General features: G+C 40.6%; 1 protein-coding gene across 1 annotated transcript in view; it reads left to right on the forward strand.

The window, feature by feature from the left end:
• Window positions 1-20,829, forward strand: part of Abca13 (ATP binding cassette subfamily A member 13) — a 446,515-nt gene that overhangs the window by 247,126 nt on the left and 178,560 nt on the right. Inside the window, exon 42 of the mRNA XM_052734499.1 lies at window positions 18,507-18,606. Within this exon, the coding sequence (XP_052590459.1) occupies window positions 18,507-18,606 (100 nt within the window). The remainder of the gene's footprint in view (window positions 1-18,506; window positions 18,607-20,829) is intronic.

Raw genomic sequence — 20,829 nt, forward strand, 5'->3', positions numbered from 1 at the left:
CATGTATGTGAACCATATGCATGCATAAACCTTCAAAGGTCAGAAGAGCATGACAGATCCCCTGGAACAGGTGTTAAAAGCCATTGCAAACTACCATGGGGAGGCTGGGAACTAAACCTGGGTCCTCTGCCAGAGTCGCAAGTACTCTTATCCACAGAGACATTGCTCCAACCCCCATGCAGACAGTTCTAAGTCCAGATATTTACCCCTCTGAGCTCCAGGACCTTGGATCAATCACTCATTCTTGGTAAGCCTTAGTTTTTTATTTATTATTATTGTTTAAGATAGAAAAATGACAACCACACTGGGATTCCATAACACCTTGATGGCTATCATTCAAACAACAAATGATGAAGAAGATATGGGAAAGGGAACACATGTGGGATAAGATAAGGATGTGGGATAAGAAAGTAGATTGGTGTGACCACTATAGAAATTAGTGTGGAGATTTGTCAGCATAACTACCATGTGATTTATCTGCACCACTCCTGGGTATATACCCAAAGCACTCTAAGTCAGCCTATCAGAGAGATCTTCGTATATCCATGTTTACCAAAGCACTATCCGCAACAGCCAAACTAAGAGAATAGTCTAGATATCCATCAGTTGATGAATGGCTTAAAAGATCTGGCACATGTATATACTCCAGTTTTATTCAGATGATGAAATTTTGTCATTTCCTACAGGAAAATGGGTGCAGCTAGAGATCATTATGCTAAGTAAAACAAGCTATACTGAGAAAGAACACTGCGTGTTTCCTCTCATATTCAGAATCTAGACTTCAGAAGAAGACTCAAAAGGAAATGGGTGATTATTTGAGAGGAGGAGGGCCACCAAGGGAGAGTAGGAGGAGGTCATGTAGAATGAATCAAAGTATGCAATAGATTTGAATAACAATGGCATAAATGAATATATGCTAATAAAAACTAAATCCATGAGCAAACACATACACATACAAGAGAATAGTTTTCATCGATATTCTGAGTATGATAAGTAATGGGTACATGACTTGGACAAGCTAATCAAAATGGTAATGCTTCCTGTCATCTGTGGGGAACTGTCACCACTTTGGAGTGATAGTGGAATTAAATCATATTCATACTCAAAAGTTCACTTGATCTTCAGGGACTTTTGATGGATTAACAGTCTTCCCTGTGCCAAAACAGAAGACCAGGGCTTGTCTGAGCCTCCTTTTCCTTCCATTGTGTGAGTCAAGACTGGGTAGTTGTCCTCCTTGAGTGCAGATTTACAGGCCTGTGGCTCATTGAATTGCATACTCAAATGCAACTAAGACACCAGCTGTCACCACTTCTGAAGTTTGGAAAACAAGTCCAAATACTGGACAAGAAGGCTCGTATTTGAATAGCTGGGATCTTGAGCCGGCACATGTCATTTTTTTTCTGTAGAAATAAAGTGCTGTCACCTTCAACAGTTGTTTCATGTCCTGGGCCTTAGGGGCTGGAAGGAGGGACTGTGAATATCTGTCTGTGTTTCCTGGGTGACTTGCTGTTTTGACTTGTTCATAAGCTCAGCAAGTGCTCACTCTAGAGCAGGAGACCTTGTGCATGTTGGGGACAGGAGACAAGTCAGCTTTTTTGGATGAAGTACACGTATCATTGAAATAACACATTTGTCCTAATATTTAGATACTTATCTACACTTACACCTGTATACCTGTATGTCAGAAAGAGTGGGTGTCCCTTTTGTGTAATTAACATTCTATTTATTTAATCAAAAAAAGAGACTTCGGGAATCTTTGTTAATATTTATCAGTAAGAAGGGTGAAACTTTGGGGGAATGCTTGCCTTTGATGTTTTATGAGTTTAAGTATTTTAAAACAGTGAGGCAGGTCTTCATCTTCTGGGTGGATGCTTAGCTTTGAGATGCTTGGTTAACTGCTGTGGTTTATGCAGCCTATCAATGCTATTGTGAGAAGATGCCTGAGGAAGGTTGATAGGTGTAATTTTCACTGAAAGGTACGTAATTCTATGCTCTCCTTAGTACATATGCTGCTCTTCCCTCTTCTCTATCAAGACTCTCAGGTCTGGTTAGGTTTTCAGTCACATGGGAAATTAGAGAGTCCACTGAGGCTAGGGGAGCCCACCCTGCTGGCTGTACACTTGCTTTGTCTTTGTTAGTCATATAAGAATTTTTTTCTGAGCCATTTTCTCTTTTTGTAAGTATTATTATAAAGAAAAAGTAAGATAAATAGAAACACCCACCATGGTGGGCTCCAGAATGCTGCAGTCTGTTGAAGCCAGTTACGACTTAAATGTCTGTCAATATCATTACATCCTCCTCCTCCTCCTCCTCATCATCATCATCGTCATCATCCTTGTTATATTCAGAGCTCCATGCGTCTGGAAGACTCTACATACAAGTCAGAACTGAATTCTGTGTTTTCTTTCCCCATCTCTAGGGTGATCATGATACATGCAGGGGAATCCATTCTGGATAGGGCCTGGTAGGGTGCCCTTGATGCTGCTCAAACTGACCTTGAGGACTGAATGATAGGAAAGGTGGAGAGGGAAGGGTCCAGATGCCAGCCAGGGGCTTAGAGTAGTTGAGCGAGAAACCTGCTTCCACATCATTACTTTCATGTTCTCACATGAAACAATAGCCCCACGCACAACCCTCCATGAGAAACTAGAGAATCACAGTGTGAAATTCAATGGGAAGAACCTCCATGCATAGTGTGCCATTTCAGGATTATATCCTCCACTTCTATTTAAAATGGATTTTCTTCCCCTCATGTCATACATCATGCTTATGGTTTCCCTTCCCTCTACTCCTCCCAGTTCCCAGATTCACCTCCTTTCTGTCTCTCATTAGAAAACAAGCAGACTTTTAAGGGATAGTAATAAAATAAATGAAAATATAGTAAGATAAAGCAATCTCACACATTGGAATAGGACAAGACAAACAGAAAGAAGAGAGCCCAAGAAAAGGTCCAAGAGACAGATGTACATGGAGAGATCCTTTTGTTTGCCACTCAGGAATCCCATAAAAACATCAAACTGGAAGCCATAATATATATAAAAGACCTAAGATAAAATGAGAGAGAAAAATACATAAATAAAATAAAGATAAAAATGAAATATAAGATAAAAATTAAAAAAAGAAAAGCCCTGATATAACTAAGATAAGGAACACCCAAAGATGTGGTTGAGTTCATTTTCTGTTGACCATCTGCTGTTGAGCATGCAGCCCACACTTAAGAGTAATTTGTTTCCCCAGCGAGACTGCCTTGGATAAATCTGAATTTTCATTTTCAAGTAGTTTCCAATTAGAGATAGCTTCTGGGTCAGTGATGAGGGCAAGTGTCTAATTTTCTTTTCAGCTCCAGGACCCTCATCTAGTGCAGACACATGCAGACCTTGCTGCCTCAGTCTCTTGAATTCATATGTGAGTTGGTCCTGTTGATTCAGAGGGTCTTGTTTTCATGGTGTCCTCCATCCTCTTTGGCTTTTATAATCTTTCCTCTTCCTCTTCTGCGAGGTTTCCTGAGCTCTGAAGGAAGGGATTTGATGGAGGCATCCAATTTAGGGCTGAGTGTTCCAAGATCCCACTTTCTGTATATTTTCTGGCTGTGGGTCTCTGTATTTGTTCTCATCTGCTTCAGGAACTTCTCTCATAATGGCTAAGCAAGGCACTGATCTATGAGTATAGCAGAATATCATTTTGTTGCTACTTTTTTTTTTTGAAGAACAGTAGTATTTGATTTTACCCTAGGTCTCTGGGCTATTCAGTCTCAGGCTTTTGGTCACTCAAGCAATGTTGGGTATGGTTTCCATCTGGTGAAGTGGGCCCTAAGTCAGATCAGGTACTTGTTTACTCCCATAAGCTTTGTGCCACCTTTACACTAGCATATCTTACAGTCAGGGCACCATTGTAGATCAAAGGGTTTGTAGCTGAGATGGTGTTTACATTTCTCCTTTGGTAGCATGCAAAGTACCTTCCTGTACCAAGAATACGAATTCATAGGGGTCAAAGCTCGACTTCTCCATGTTCAATGAGTTGTGTAGGCGTTGTCTTCAGCAATAGGGCCTTGCTGTCAATTTGTGGAGAGCAATCTACAGTCTTGGCAACAGCCTAGGTTGTTTGGGGGTTCCAATGGAATCCCTTTGGCCAACCACTCAATTTGATGTAACCCAAGCTCTGTACTAGCAATTTCATTTGGTGACAGATGTCCAGTTGGGGCTCTGGCTTTCCCATTATTAGGTGATTTCATTTATATCACTTTCATATATGTATATATTTTAGGAAGCTTCCTTTGTATTAGGTTTCAATACTACCTCTCAAAACTCAATTTTAGCTGTCTCTCCCCATATTCCCTCTGTCATCCCCCTCTCCATCCACCTGTACACTTGATACTCCTGTTCCAGTCCCCCCGTGCCATCCATCTATGCATCCATACATGCATCCATGCATGCATCCATCCATCCATAAGTATTTTATTTACCTTTTGTAAAGAGCTCTATCTGCCTGACACCCCAAGTTCCTTACCCTATACTTAACTTCTGTGGTTCTACTGATTATAGGTTGGTTATCATTGACCTAATAGCTAATATCCACTTATAAGTGAGTGCATACCATATTTATCTTTCTGAGTCTGAGTTATCTCATTCAGGATGACTTTTTCTAGTTCAACCCATATACCTGTGAATTTCTCTTTTTTTTTTAACTGCTAAGTAATAGTCTATTGTGTAAATGTATCCCATTTTCTTTATCTATTCCTGTATTGAGGGACATCTAAGTTGTTTCCAATTTCTGGCTGTTACGTATAGAGCAGCAGTGAACATGGTTGTGTAAGTGTCTCTATAGTAGGACGAAGTATCCTTTGGGTATATGCACAAGAGTGGTATAGCTATGTGCTAAGGCAGAACAATTCCCATCTTCCTGAGAAAACCCCACACTGATTCCCACAGTGACTGTACAAGTTTTCAGTCCCCCAAGCAATGGATGAGTGTTTCTCATATTTCACATCCTGGACTGTGTGAGCTGTCATTTGTTTTATTGATCTCAGTCACTATCACTATTGTAAGATAAAATCCCAAAGTAGTTTTGATTTGCATTTCCCTGATGGCTATTGATGTTGAACATTTCTTTAAGTGTTTCTCAGTCATTTGAGTTTCCTCTTTTAGGAATTCTCTGTTTCGATATGTACCCATTTAGGATTGGATTATTTGTTTTCTTTGTATCCAGTTTTTTTAGTTCTTTATATATTTTAGATATTAGCCCTCTATAAAATGTATAGTTGGTAAAAATATTTTCCCATTCTGTAGGTTGTCACTTTGTCCCAATAATGATATCCTTTGCCCTACAGAAGCTATGCAGTTTCATGAGGTCCCATTTATTAATTGCTGATCATAGTGCCTGTGCTAATGGTATTTTGTTCAGAAAGTCTTTTCCTGTGCAATAAGTTCAAGGCTATTCCCTGCTTTCCCTCTACCAGGTTTAGTATATCTGGTTTCATATTGAGTCTTTGATCCATTTGGAGTTAAGTTTTGCATAGGGTGATAAGTATGGACCTATTTGGATTGTTCAGCATGCAGCTGTCCAATTTAACCAGCACCATTTGTTAAAGATACTATCCTTTTTCCAGTGTGTATTTCTGGCTTCTTTATAAAAAATTAGGTGTCTGTAGGTATGTGGATTCATGTCTGGGTCTTCAATTCAGTTGCATTGATTTTATGTCTGTTTTTGTGCCAATACTGTTTTTATTACTCTATTTCTGTAGAGCAACTTGATATCAGGGATTCTGATACCTTCAGCAGGTCTTTCATGAGTTGTATTGGATTAGCTATTCTGTGTTTCATTTTGTTTCCATATGTTTTAGGTTAACTTGACACAAGCTAGAGTTATCTGAAATGAAGGAAACTCAACTGAGAAAAAGCCTCCATAAAATGGCTGTAGGGCATTTTCTTAGTTAGTGATTGATGGGAAAGGGCCCATCCCACTGTGGTGGTGCCATCTCTGGATTGGTGGTCCTGAGTTAAAGCAGGTTGAACAAGCCTTGAGGAGTAAGCCAGTAAGCAGTACCCCTCTATGGCTTCTGCATCGGCTCCTGACTCCAGGTTTCTGCCTTGTTTAAGTTCCTGTCCTGGCTTCCTTTACTGATAGACTAAAATGTGTAAGTGAAAGCCAAATAAATCCCCTTCTCCCCAACTTGGTTCTGGTCATGGCGTTCCATCACAACAATAGAAAACTTAACTAAGACATCATATGAAACTGAAAATAGTCATTTCACAATCTATGAAGAATTGTGTTGGAATTTTGATGGGAATTGCATTAAATCTGTAGTTTGATTGCTTTTGTTAGGATGGCCATTTTACTATATTTATCCTACTGATCCATATGCATGGCAGATCTTTCCATCTTCTGTTATCTTATTCAATGTTTAAAGTTTTTTTTTTATCTTATAAGTCTTTCACTTGCTTGGATAGAGTGACCCCATATATTGTGTGTTCTTTGAGGCTATTGTGAAAGGTGTTATTTCTCAGTATCTTTGTCATTTGTGTAAAGGAGGGTTACTGATTTTTGTGATTAATTTTGTATCTAGCTACTTTGCTGAAAGTGTTTTTCAGCTGTAGGAGTTTCCTGGTGGATTTTTTAGGGTCACCTATGTATGCTATCATATCTTCTGCAAATAAATATACTTTGAATGTTGCCTTTCCAAGTTGTATCCCCTTGATTTCTTTCAGTTGTCTTACTGCTCTAGCTTAGTCTTCAAGTACTGTATTGAAGAGGTGTGAAAAGAGTGGACAAACTAGTCTTATTCCTGATTTTAGTGGAATTGCTTTGAGTTTCTCTCCATTTAAGTTGAAGTTGGATATGGACTTGATATAAACTACCTTTATTATGTTCATATATGTCCTTATATCCCTGATCTCTACAAAACTTTTATCATGAAGGGGTGTTGGATTTTTTCAAAGGCTTCTTATGCATCTAATGAAATAATCATATGGTTTTATCTTTATTTATGTGGTAGATTACATTTATCAGTTGACATATGTTGAACCATCCCTGCATCTCTGGGACGAAGCCTACTTGATCATATGGATGATAGTTTTTATGTGCTATTTGATGTACTTTGCAAGTATTTTATTGAGATTTTTTTCATGTATGTTCATAAGGGAAATTGGTATATAATTGTCTTTCTTTGTTGGGTCTTTATGTGGCTTGAGTATCAGGGCACCTATGGCCTCATAAAACAATTAGAAAATGTTCCTTCTATTTGTATTTTGTGGGATAATTTAAGGCGTATTGGCATTAACTTTTCTTTGAAAGTCTGGTAGAATTCTTTTCTAAAACCATCTGGCCCTGGGCTTTCTTTTGGTTGGTAGACTTAACTATTCCTTCTATTTTACTAGGGGTACTAGGTCTGGTTGAATTGCTTATCTGATCTTGATTTATCTTTGGGAAGTGGTTCCTATTAAGAAAATTGTCCATTTCTTTTATATTTTCTGATTTGGTAGAATGCAGTTTTTTTCAAAACATTTTTTTTATTGATTCATTGGGAATTTCACATCATACACTTCAATACTGCTCACCTACCAGTCCCCAATATCCACCCATCACCCCTTGTAGCATCCAAGAAAATTAAAAAATATTAATAAAAAAACAAAACAAATGGACAAACAAAAAAATCTCACTTCACTCCTTCATCTTTCCCGCCTCTCCAACACCTCTTCATTCATCATAGTGGCACTGGGGGCTGCTGTGTATTATTCAGTAGACCCTTTTGTTCACACAGCTTTACTTGCAAATGTTCAATGCAATAAGTTGTTGGTCTGGTTCTAGGCCTCTGGATTCTGATACACCGTCAATACTGGATCCTCACCAAAACTCTTCTGGAATAGCCTGCCGTTGCCCCAAGTCATGGAGCTCTTGACGCTATGGTTCCGAAGGACCAGTCCCTTCATGTCATCTGACAGGTCATAGATGAAGTATATATTGGGGTGGGTCAACTCAAAGGTGAGGTTCGGTGGTAGCTGATTTGGTTGGTCTGGGCTGCTGGAACCTTCCTCCCCTATCAGGTCAGGGGTGGAGCCAGCTCTTCTACCACCCATGCCAGCAGGGCCACCTTTCCCATTATTGTGGTGAGGAGTGGGCCATGAGGACCAGGGCCAGTTCTTCCGCTGCAGTGGTCATTGAGGGGGCAGGGCCAGCTCTCCTATGGCCAACAAAGGGCGATGCTTGCTCAGCACAGCCCTTGGATTTCAACATGCATGGTTCTTTTGACCTCCTGTGGTACCATGAGCTGTGGAGACCAACAGTTGCAGCAGGACCATGGATCCAGACCTGTCCTCAGCAGTAGCTTGGGCCTGGATGTCACCATGGCTCTGGTGGCTGTGCAGGCCACCCAGATCAGTGTGGCCCCAGTGGCAGCATAGCCCTAGGATGCAAACATGGTCTCAGGTGGCTGACCAGACCCCACCTGCCCACATGGCCCTATGTGTTAATAGGATACATAGACATCAACTCAGAACCTGTCTGCTGTAGGGCCACAGACTCAGACATGCCCCTTAGCTGCAGCATGGGCCTGGATGCCACCATGGTCCTGGGTGACAGCACAGGCCACCCAGATCAGTATGGCCCTAGTGGCAGCATGGCCTGTTGATACCAACATAGTTTCTGGTGGCTGACCAGAACCTGGGCATCTGCAAGGCCCTTGGTGGTAAATGGAGCCATGGACATCAACTCAGAGTTTGGTTGCTATAGGACCTCAGACCCAGACATGGCCCTCAGCAGCAACTGTTTTTTTTTTTTTTTTTTTTTTTTTTTTTTTTTTTTTTAGATATGTCCTTATAATGATTTTCTGGATTTCCTTGGTGGTGTCTGGGTGTCTGTTGTTATTCCCCTCTTTTCATCTCTAATTTTGTTAATGTGTATCTTTTCCCTTCACCTGTCAGTTCATTTGGATAAGGGTTTGTCAATCCTATTTCTTTTCTCGAAGAGCCAACTCTTTGTTTCATTGATTCTATTTTTTGTTGTTTCTCTTTTATTGATTACTGCCCTGAGTTTAAATAATTCTTGCTGTTTACTCCGTTTGAGTCTGGTTCTTCTTTTTGTTCTAGAGCTTTCAGGTATGTTATTAAGTTACTAGTATGAGGTCTCTCCATTATTTTTTTTAAATGAAGACATTTAGTGCTACGAACTTACCTCAGAAGAGCCTTCATTGTGTCCCATATGTTTGGGTGTGGTATGTATTCATTTTCATTCTACTGTAGAATGTCTCCAATTTCTTTCTTGACCCATTTTCGTTCAGTAGTGAGTTGTTTTGTTCCCATGAGTTTGATAGCTTTCTGTTGTTTTCTATTGCTGTTGATATTCAGCTTTAATCCACAGTGGTCAGATTGGATGCGGGGTGTTATTTCAATTTTCTTATATTTGTCAAGACTTACTTTGTGTTCTAATATGTGGTCAGTTTTGGAGAAAGTTCTATGAGAAGTGCTGAGAAGAAGGTATATTCTTTTGTGCTTGGGTGAAAAGTTCTATAAATATCTGTTATGTCCATTTGGTTTATAACACCAGTTAACTCCAGAATTTCTCTGTTTAGATTTTGTCTAGATGATCTGTCTATTGGCAACAGTGAGGTATTGAAGTCTTCCACTATCAGTGTGTGAAGGTGAATATGTGATTTAAGTTTAGTAGTATTTGTTTTATGAACTTGTGTTCCCTTGTATTTGGGCCATAGATGTTTAAAATTATAGGATTTTTTTCCTTTCCCAGGAAGTATCCGCCATATCCCTTCAGACAGTTTTGGTTTGAAGTCTATTTTGTCAGATATTAAAATGGCAACACCAACTTGCTTCTTAGGTCCATTTGCTTGAAATATCTTTTCCACCCTTTCACTCTGAGGTGATGTCTATCCAAATGAACTGACACTTATGTTAAGGTGTGCTTCTTGGATGCAGCAGAAGGACGGATCCTGTTTTTACATCCATTCTGTTAGTCTGTGCCTTGTTTTTGAGGAGTCGAGATCATTAATATTGAGATTCATCAATGATCAGTGTTTTTTGATTCCCGATATTGATCTTTGGTCTTGTCTCTGTTGGGTATGTGTTGAGTTTGATGGTTGTAGCCAACCCCTTTATATTCTAGGCAAGTGTGGTGGCTGCGAGATCCCTGGTAGACAGTGCTTCTCTGAGTTTGTAAGTGACACAAAAGAATGAATATAGGCTAGGAAGGAATGTTGTGAGGACCACAGTAAAGAGTCTGGGGACTGGGGTCTACATCAAGATTGGAGTCCCCAGGAAATAATTTTAGGTGAAGAGGAACTCCTGCAGGCAGGCTGTTACAGGAATAAAGAGTACATTTGGATAAGTTAGAAGGTTTGAAGTGCTGGGCAGGACTGCCTAGTGTGGCCACTGTGTGTTTCTCGTGGAAGGCATTCTTGTGGATTGGTGGCTGACATAAAGAAATTGAGGTGGGTTAGATGGGAAGAGGCTCAGTGGGAAAGAGCTAAGCTGAGTCTGCACCAAGAGGCTGATTTCCAGAGATTGCTCCCCCCATTTCTAATGTTACATTAGATTCTCCACTGTTTGATGACTTATAAGAATGCTTTTTATATTTTACATATCTCTATTTGTATTAATATTAACTTTTCTTTTCTCCAATATTTGGATTTGTGCTTTACCTGTATGTCTTTTTATGATTTTGGAAATTTCTCAATCCTCTCTCCCTTTGACCTTTTTTTTTCTTAAAAATATGTGTTTATTTATTTATTTACATACAGTAAAAATCTAAGCTATCAATTTATTGATTACATAGAGCATTGGTTCCACTACCTTCAAAATGCAGGGGTCTTTTATTCAAACTACCTTCTTAAAGGGATAATGTGCCTGTGTGACTCATGTCTTTATCTTCCTTTTGTCTTTGTCCAGATCGATCTCCCTCCTTTAGCCATCTTAAAAATAACTAGGAGAAGTAACAGAACAATTGCTCAATTGCTCAGGAGATGCAGCGTGCATTTGTTCAAATGCTGGAAATGATTTTCTCCTCTCTCCATTTGTCTGTGCTTTCCACAGCACAGGTCCTAAATAAATATTGATTTCTTCAATCTTAAGTATTTCTTTTTGCTTCTCTCATATAGGCACACATGTTTTTAAAAAGGTTACTCTTCTTAAGGGAAAGCATAGACAAGGGTTAAAATACATAAAATGCCTATGAAACTTAATGAAACACAACATAGTACTATCCTTGGATTGGTTTGAGAAAGCTATTTTAAATTACAAAAAGATTAAGTGCCTTTAAAGAGTTTTTTTGTTGGGTGTCCTCTGTCAATGTCTCTTTACAGGCGCATTGACTGCCTTCTACTGTGGCTATCGACCCCCTAGGCCGGTTAGCGCCTCTGCGTGCTTTCTCTTTGTTTATCTGCATTTTGCCTGATGACTTTCTTGGAGTTGAGAAAACCTGCTAAGTAGCTTTCATGACTCTGTGTAGCTAGAAAGCAATTTTGCTTTAAAAATGCAACGCATTTTTAAAAAATAAATTATTGTCTCTATATCCTTAAGCCATGAAATTGACATTTGAAATTGGATTGTTCCTTAGCTTTGTTAATAAACAGATAACTTAGTAGGTAAAGGCACTTGATTCCAAGACCAACACCTGGAATGTTTCCCAGGATGCACATGGTGGAAAGACCTGACTCCAGCAAGCTGTCCCCTGACCTGCACACACACTCTATGTCACATGCACACATGTATATGCACAAACACACTTTAGTGAATAAATAAAATAAATGTAAACAAAAGAGGCATTTTCTCTTGATGCTTGAAAATAGAGAAGATGCCGACAAAGAACAGGTTTATGTTGTGTGGGACTGAGAACCAAGGACCAAGGATAGCAGGAGAACTTGGCTGTACAGATGAGGCTCATTTTCAGCAACTCTGAACTTCAGTCACAGTTTCTTGCATAAGGCAAACATGGTGAATTTTACTCATGTGTTTTCTTTGTTGTTTTGTGTGGTTTTAATTTGTTATTTCAAGGCAAGGACTCACATAATAGCCCAGCATGGCTAGGACGTTATGTAGCCCAGTGTAGTTGGAGTTATCTCCAGTCCCGCTCAGACCTGCAGCCACTCATTTTGTTTTTAATTATTTAAACTGGCCTAAGTGGCTCAGGCTTCTTGCTATCTAGTTCTTATACCTTAAATTAACCCATTTCTATTAATGTATAAGTTGCCACGTGGCTTGTGGCTTACCAGTACTTTTACATCTCGCTTCCTCTGTGTCTGGCTGGCGACTCCTGACTCAGCCTTCCTGTTCCCAGAATTCTCTTCTCTGCTTGTCCCGCCTATACTTTCTGCCTGGCTACTGGCCAATCAGCATTTTATTTATCAATCAATCAGAGCAAAACATTCACAGCATCCCTAGCAGCCCAGGGTGGCCTTTTTGTTCATTTGTATATAATAATATTGTAGGAAGGTAAGGTGGGTGATTTCTTCCCATATGTCAAGTCCTCCACTACCATTTTTTGGCACCTTCCATAGTTCCTCATCTGAATGAACTATTATTAGAGAGCTTGCCCTGGGTTATCTTCATAATTCTGTCACTTTCACATGCTTAGAAGAGGATGGTCTCTTTGATGCATTTCCTTATTTAGATCAGTGGTGACTCATGGATTCTACTCCATTCATCCTTTTCTATTTATTCATTTCTGGGATTTCTTTGATGCTCAAACCATACCAGCCTTGGCAGTGGCAGTTCCTTCACATTGGTTTCTGTGTCTTCTAACAGTCTTTCTTTGAAAATATTCTACTACCTGGCAAGGGGAGCTGTCTTCTGTCACATTATGGTGGCCTAGTAGGCCTCTAGAACCTGGTTTTCTATCAAGTCCTGGTTTCCCCATCTTTTGGTAGGGAGGTAGTCAGTGGCCTTAGGTTCTGTCTTGGACAAAGCATGCTTTGAAGCTTCTCTTTCTACCTAAATATTGAGAATCAAGAGCTCAGTTCTACTTGATAGTAAGCATTTATTCGTATTTCCTCTGTGATTGTTTGTTCCTGTCTTGTCTGATAGTGAGAAACTTGATTCTTGTCTATGATGTTTTCCTGTTTCCTCTGACCTCCAGGTCACTTCCATAGTGTCCTCTTGGTGATCCTGCTCCATATCCACTGCAGTTTATACTGGCCCCAACATTAACATGTTCTCTCCATCAGCAGAAGGAAGAGAAGAAGGCAGAGAAGAGAGTAGATTTTAGAGGCTTGAAAATGTGTTCTCACTCTCACTGCCTTTCTCCCCCTCCCTCCCTCCCTCAACCTCCCTCCTTCCTTTCACTTGTTTATTTTCTTCAAAATACAACAGATTTACTATTCTGAGGTTGCTTCAATTTTGTACTTTAGTTTTCTTGGTTTCAAACACTCCCAAAGTCAAGTGCTCCTATGGTTTCAGTCCATCATGTTGGAGCCCTGGAGCCAATGTTTTAACATTTTCTGCTTGTAAAGAGCCATTTGGGGGTGCCATAGACCCTGAGTCTGACCTAGAGTTAACTTTTTTTTTGTGGCAGGTGGTGGTAGCTCACGCCTTTAATCCCAGCATTTGGGAGGCAAAGCCAGGTGGATCTCTGTGAGTTCGAGGCCAGCCTGGTCTATGGAGCGAGATCCAGGACAGGCACCAAAACTAAACAGAGAAACCCTGTCTTGAATCCCCCCCCCAAAAAAAGAATGAATAGAGTTAACTTTTGTGTACCTTATTTAACTTATCACATCCATCCTGCCTTTACAACAGAGAAAGGCAATAAATTGCCCACCACCAGCGATTAAAGTTTAGGTATGCTGGATGATGGCATGTACTCAGTCCTCTGCTTTTACTATCCCTAGACTGTCTAAGGATGTAGTCAGTCAATGTTCTTGCTTCAAATATATTGTGATGATGTCATAGGATGAATAATGAGCCCCCAAATATTCTTGTCCTAATTTCTGGACCCTGTAAATGTCCCCTGTGTGATGAGATGGTGCACCTGCATTTTCTGGGTGGACCTGATGTAAGAAGATAGGTCTGTGTTAGAGGGTTACAGAATGCTCAGCTGGGAAACACTGACACCATGATGTAGTGGCGTCCAGAAAAAGGTGCTTGGAGGCCGGAGAGTATGTTCTTCCTGGACTGTGGTTCATGAAGTCTCATTTTGTACTATGACCCGCAAAATCGTGAGGTAACAGTTGTGCTGTTCTAGGTTTCCATGCTTGTGTTTGATATGATATGACAGTCGTCCCAGAGCAGTGGTGCGCCTGTGTGATGACAGAGTGCTGTAATGTGCAACTTACTGTGTGGCACAATAGAAGCCAGCGTTGGCCAGAGCCTTGCACTTTGGAAATATTCCCAGTAACTCTTACGTCTTACTATCTGAGGTCTTTAAACAGTGCCATCTTCTACTTGTGAAAGACAAAAAGAAAAGCAAAATTCTATCTTTAGGAGAAACTAAAAAACAAAATACAGGCCATGCTGTATTTTAGTGGAAGCTTGGCAATTCCATTCCTGCCAATGTCATCACTCAGCCCAACTCTGTTGTCGTTAGAAGTCAGGACTGCCTCATCAGTTTCTGCAGCACCTAAGCCAAAGGCAGGATGTGCTGACCATATCTGGGGTATAGTCCATCACACTGACACTTTGAGAGTGGATTGTGCCTGGGGTCGGAGACTATTTGCCAGTACCCTCTAAACAGATTGTGCAGCGGATGAACCACTGCCCTCCAGCCCAAGGGATTGATAACACTATCAGTGCTCAGATGACACTGGGCCATGGTAACAGGCATACACCCTGAAGCTTCTCTTAATTAAGGAGACATAAATTCCCAAATGAAGAATCTCCAAACTGCTGAATTTATTTTACACACACACACACACACACACACACACACACACACACACACACACACACACAAATAGAAAAATCCATAGACATTGCTTTTAAAGCTATATTTTTTTTGCTCAATTTTTTCTTGCTAGTTAGTGTGTTTAAAATTTAATCTCACCATTACATATTGCATACACATCATTTTGTTTGAATAAAAGTAGTAGCAGTATGAGCAGTTGTGAAGATTTGGTTACTTGAAATGCCTGATGTAATCCCAGTGAGATGCAAATTATTAGATGAGGTTGGAGATGATTATTTAACACTTTTGTATAAAGATAGAGATGTGTGGGCAATATTCGGCCCATCTGAGCTGCCCTCTGGCCCCATTTCATCTACAAGTGTTAGAAAAAAAAGTCAAAAGGAGGGAACACGGTACATGCATGTGATGCCACTCCATTCAAAGTACCTCCTAGACTAGAAAACGTACCTGAGATATTAGATGCTCAGCTCTGTCAGATGATGTCCTATACGGGGGCTCATGCTTTCTTTATATCCATTTTGTAGGGGTGTTTGTAGCATAAGGCCTTTCATAACCTTACCTATAATGAGAATTTTTAAAGTAGTTTGTGTCTTTTCATAAGTGGACAGATGAAACAAAATTGATTATCTTTTGTAGAAAATATATTTCAAATGATAAGGAAAACTTTGAAATGAAAATAGGGCTTATAGTTCCTGGACCTAGAGGAATGTTGGAAAGCTTTTCATATATTTTGTTTCATTAAAGCCTGACCTTTTCTGTCCTGTTCTGGATGTTTGGAGTCGATGAGACTGCTCCAAAAGGGAGGCTTGCAGCAGCAGACTGACTGCTTCCATTTAGCATGGGACTTATAGAGCCAAACTACAAAGTCATGTCTACACCCAGAGCTCAGACCTTTGCCTACAGCATTCAGTTTCAAGTTGGTTTTGAAAAATGTGACCCTTCTGTTCTGTCCCTTGGGCTCTTTTAATATTTTAGTTCCTGAAACCCCTGGTCAGTGTACCTGTAGCTAAGGAGGGCCAACACTAGATGGCAGTCTTCACATCCTTATGATTTTGGATTTGCAGTTTGCCTCTCACAGGCCAAGAGGTAGAGAAACACTCCACATGGGGCACCCACATACGGGCTGTGTTCTAATTGTTCTGATACCATGCCTCACTATGCTTTGAGATTACTGCCCCATGTTCTTATTCTGCTTCTTTCTCCAATATGTATGTACAACACACATGCATGTATGCATGGCAGTCACAGACTTAGACACATACATATTCATCTGCATAGGCTTTTTATAAGGGCAGGAAGTAGAAAAAGAAGGCATGAAGATGGTAAAATTTACCTAATGTAATAAAATATTCTTTATGTAATAGTTACTTGTGACCATCAAATAAAATTTTCTTTTAGACTAAAACTCCATCACAAGGTCTCATTCAATGAATAATTCTCAGCTCACACTCTTGTTTCTCATTTTATTCTGTGTGGATTTACTGGGTGAATAATTACTGTGCTAATCCTCCAAGCTTTCATCTACAGTGGGATAGCAGTACTTATTTTATTGGATTGATTTGAGGCTTACACAATAAAGCATATCATGTGCGGGTGTCCTCTGGCAAATCCAGATGAGACATGGTGAGCTTGTTACATGCCAGGCATGGTTCCCATCAATCTCTCCTAAAACATATTTACTGCTTCCAGTGGTCCTATGACATGTGACTTATTATTACCATTTAGCTCACCAAGAAGCTGAGTTACAGAGTGATGAAGTAATGTGTCCAGGGCTGCATGATTGGCATGTATGCATTGCGTCTTCCTAAATTATTGTCAACACTGTGTTTATTTGTACTGGGGTGAGGGATGCAGCTTTTCCTGGAGATCTTGCTGAGAATCAGCAACTGTGTTACCTTTCAAATGAGGGAACTACCTCAAATCCACTGAAACCTCCTGACCTTGACCAGTGTTGAGGATACAGCTTTTACTCAGTAGGATTCTGTCCGAACTAATTAACCACATGAAGAGAGAGTATATACATCTCCCCACAGGCTCACTCGCTCACTGCTTCTGTCTCTGGGGCCCTCTCCATGTGTCTTCCCCTGTGGAAAGAGTCAGGCCAGAAACACTTCAACAAATTCATGACTCTTTGCTTAGTTAAAGGAGTCAGGCTCATGATGTTGTTTAGAGAAGTCAGAAGTTCAGGAAGAGAGTGGTCACGCTGAGTGTGAGCTAGATGTTGGATAGGCAGTGAGACTAAGACCCTAGAAGTGAGGCCAGGGCCAGGCATGTGGATCTCTGTGGATGTTTTTGTGGTAGATATGTGCAAAGATGGGAGGGATGGAAGTGTGTGTGCAGACTTCACCAATGCTTCAGTGACAGCACACCATGCCTCTTTTACTAGTGGATTTTGCCTACAGACATAATGATAGTGCAGATACTGTATGCCTCCAGTATAGCCTTTACCTAGTTGTTCTTGTATTAATAAAAACTCGAGTCAGAAATTGAGGTAAAAACTTGATAAATCCAAGAACAGTGGAGGAATGATCGGCTGACCCTACTATCCGTGTTTTCTCGACCCCAAAGCCCTGGAAACGCCCCCCTCCCCACAACCCTCTCCTTCTCTCTTCCTGTCTCTCTCTATCTGACTTCCTCACTCCTCCAACATCTCTATGGCTAATCCTGGTGAGCCAATCCCTGACTTAATCTTTGATTCCAGGTCGCTTTATTGGTTCAGTAGAGTGACAATGTGAACAATTGTCCCACAACACTCCAGGGTCTGCACAAAGCTTCTACAGCTAGCATCTACCAAACATGAGCTGAAGTGGTATTCTCTGGTTTCACAGATGAGGCATTCTTGTAACCTGGGTGGTGAGCCCTGTGCCCATGGTCACAGATGCCCTCTACCATAGAGCTGCACTGCTACATGGCTGAGCATTTTCGACTTCTGTGTGGGGCTGAAATATCCCTCTTAGTGTATGTTGGAGATCTTTAGTTCAGCTCTTTCTAAATGTCCCCCAGGTCTCCAAATGCAGTCAGTGCTTCATTGTCTGTAGCCCACCACAGTCCCATTGTCTTGACTCATACTCATGTCCATTTGTCACATTTTTGTTGGATTGAGACTCATCTCAGGGTTTTAGATACAAACTTGGACTTCATCCTTTTCTAGCTAAATAGTGCACTGATAAGTCAAAACTTCGCTGTCTTAGTGACATGGTGTATCATAACCCCTGGGGGGTACACATTCAGTGGGTGGTTTTCATAGATGAGTTTGCAGCCACCCTAAATTAACTGCATTATTTAAATATGTGACTCCTAAGTTTAAGATTTCTAAGATGCTGGCATTGTGAGTCGCAAACTCAAGCTGACTTGAGCATAGCTGCTGTTTCCTGCCCTTTCCCCATTCAGTTGCACAGTGGATTTGACCAGCCTTCCTCACCTGTGTAGCTGCTGTGGGTTCATAATCTCATTTCAGTTAGACTTGTATCCTGTGGTAGGCCTATCGATTATATTATAGAGTCCCATGCTATCTTAGAGTTACACTAATTAGGTGAATGATCAATGAAACAGAATGTGTTTGATGTGTGTTATGACCTAATGGATCACTGAGGCAAAAGAGAAATGGAAATATGTGTAATCTGCGAGGAAATGTAAAATATATGCATCTCATTTATTTTAATTTTCAAAAGGTGTTTTTGATGCTCTTGCAAGATACCAACAAAAAGTCTCACACCACTCCAGAAACCAAATTAGAACCTCAGAATGAGAGACCTGCTGGACCTCAACACTGTAAGTAGCATAGCCTTTTGTATTTCTGTTCAAGGCAAAAGGCTACCAACCTCATTTAACATCTGTTTTTACAAGGCAGAACAGCAAGATCCTGGTGAGGGGGCAAAAGTGGATGGTCAGGGGTCCTGAGAAAATTTACATCAGAGTTGGAGAGCTTAGATTTCTATCCTAGTTTGTAAAGGAACAAGAATATCTTTCATGAATAACATGACTTACTTAGCAGAAATTTCTCAGTGCATACAGTTAATGTAATGAACCTTGCTCAACTAGGCTGACCATCATCCTACGCAGACCAATGCAGCTTAAGTTTATGGCATGTTTCCGAGGTATAGCCATATTCTACAAATACAAAAAAAAAAAAAAAGATGTATGTGGCTTAAAAGAGCACCAAAGACCCTAATTGTTGTGCTAGAAACCTCATCCAACTACTGAGGGATCTGGATGCAGAGATCCATGACTAGGCCCCGGGTGGATCTCTGGGAGTCCAATTAGCGAGAATGAGGAGGGTTTATATGAACAAGAATTGTTGAGACCAAGGTTGGATAAAGCACAGGGACAAATAGCCAAATGAATGGAAACACATGAACTATGAACCAATGGCTGAGGGGTCCCCACTGGATCAGGCCCTCTGAATGGATGAGACAGTTGATTGGCTTGATCTGTTTGGGAGGCATCCAGGCAGTGGGACCAGACCTTGTGCTCATTGCATGAGTTGGCTGTTTGAAACCTGGGGCCTATGCAGGATTGTTTGGCTCGGCCTGGGAGGAGGGGACTAGACCTACCTGGACTGAGTCTACCAGGTTGACCTCAGTCTGTGGGGAAGGCTTTGCCCTGGAGGAGATGGGAATGGGGGGGTGGGGGTTGGGGGGAAGGTGAGGGGGACGGGAGGGGGGAGAACAAGGGAATCCGTGGCTGATATGTAGAACTGAATTGTATTGCAAAATAAATTAATAAAAAAAAAAATGGAAAAAAAAAAAAAAAAAGAGCACCAAAGATGAGCCTTGTGTTCATAAGTCTGTGTCCCGACCTTTGCATGCAGCTTTCTTTGGGCAGGTATCAGTAGCTGGACAGAATCCAGGCTTGTGGGATTGTGGTTCTGATTCAGTCCCCTTCCAGTCACATTAGCAACAACTCATCAATACACATAGATCCTGGATCTAGAGAGACAGAAGGTAACACCTCTTCTTCAGAAACTTCAGACTTTAGGGACACAGACACCCTCCAGTATGAGTACATTACTAGAATTAAATGGGATGTGATATTTAACAGTTCATTCTCTGTAGCACTGTATGGAGGTTGCAAATGCCTCATTTTCTCTCCTTTTGGTATGATCAAGTCTAAGACACATACATTGATTGTCAAAACTGATGTTTAGTTGGTTTCTAACTATAGTCTTAATTTATATTTCCCTAATGATTATGTCAAACATCTCTACTGTTTATAGCATAATATTGAGACATAATTCTTATGAACCACATCTTACCCATTTAAAATACACAATTCAATGTTTTTTTATTCATGTGCATCCATTATTATACTTGATCTTGGGCTGTTTTTTATTATTAATGTTTAAAACAGAACATTAGGTCACATACCAATCACTCTGTAGGATTCCCTGATGGGCAATATCACACTGTATGCTGTGAATGTGTTGCTCTGATTGGTTGATAAGTAAAACTCTGATTAGCCAGTAGCCAGGCAGGAAATATAGGCAGGATAAGCAGACAAGGAGAATTCTGGGAAGAGGAAGAGCAGAGTTAGGAGACGCTAGCCTGCTTTCCAGGGAGCAGGATGTAATGACACACAGATAAAGTCACAGAATATGTGGCAACATATAGATTAACAGAAATGGGTTGAGTTTAAGTGTAAGAGGTAGTCAATGGTAGGCCTGAGCTAATGGCTGAGCAGTTTTAATTAATATAAGCCTCTGTATGTTTACTTGGGTATGAGCCACTGTGGACTGGGCAGGACACAGGAAAACTTTCATCTACAATTCCCATCCCTCTAGGCTTAAGAAAGCCCAAGCACACATCTTAGCTCTCCAGATTAGCCTGTTGTAAATATTTTGTGTGGATGAATGATACAGCTAGTCCTTGTGATCAGCTTCTACAAACACATTTTTCTTTCAGTTGCCATTTAAAACCCCATTGCCTGCATATACCAAATTCTTCTGTCCATCCATCAGTTGATGAAAACTTAGGTTGTTTCCATTGTCTTTGCATT

Source organism: Peromyscus californicus, unplaced genomic scaffold, assembly GCF_007827085.1.
Source record: "Peromyscus californicus insignis strain IS unplaced genomic scaffold, ASM782708v3 Scaffold_13__1_contigs__length_99412109, whole genome shotgun sequence".
Classification (NCBI taxonomy): Eukaryota; Metazoa; Chordata; class Mammalia; order Rodentia; family Cricetidae; genus Peromyscus; species Peromyscus californicus.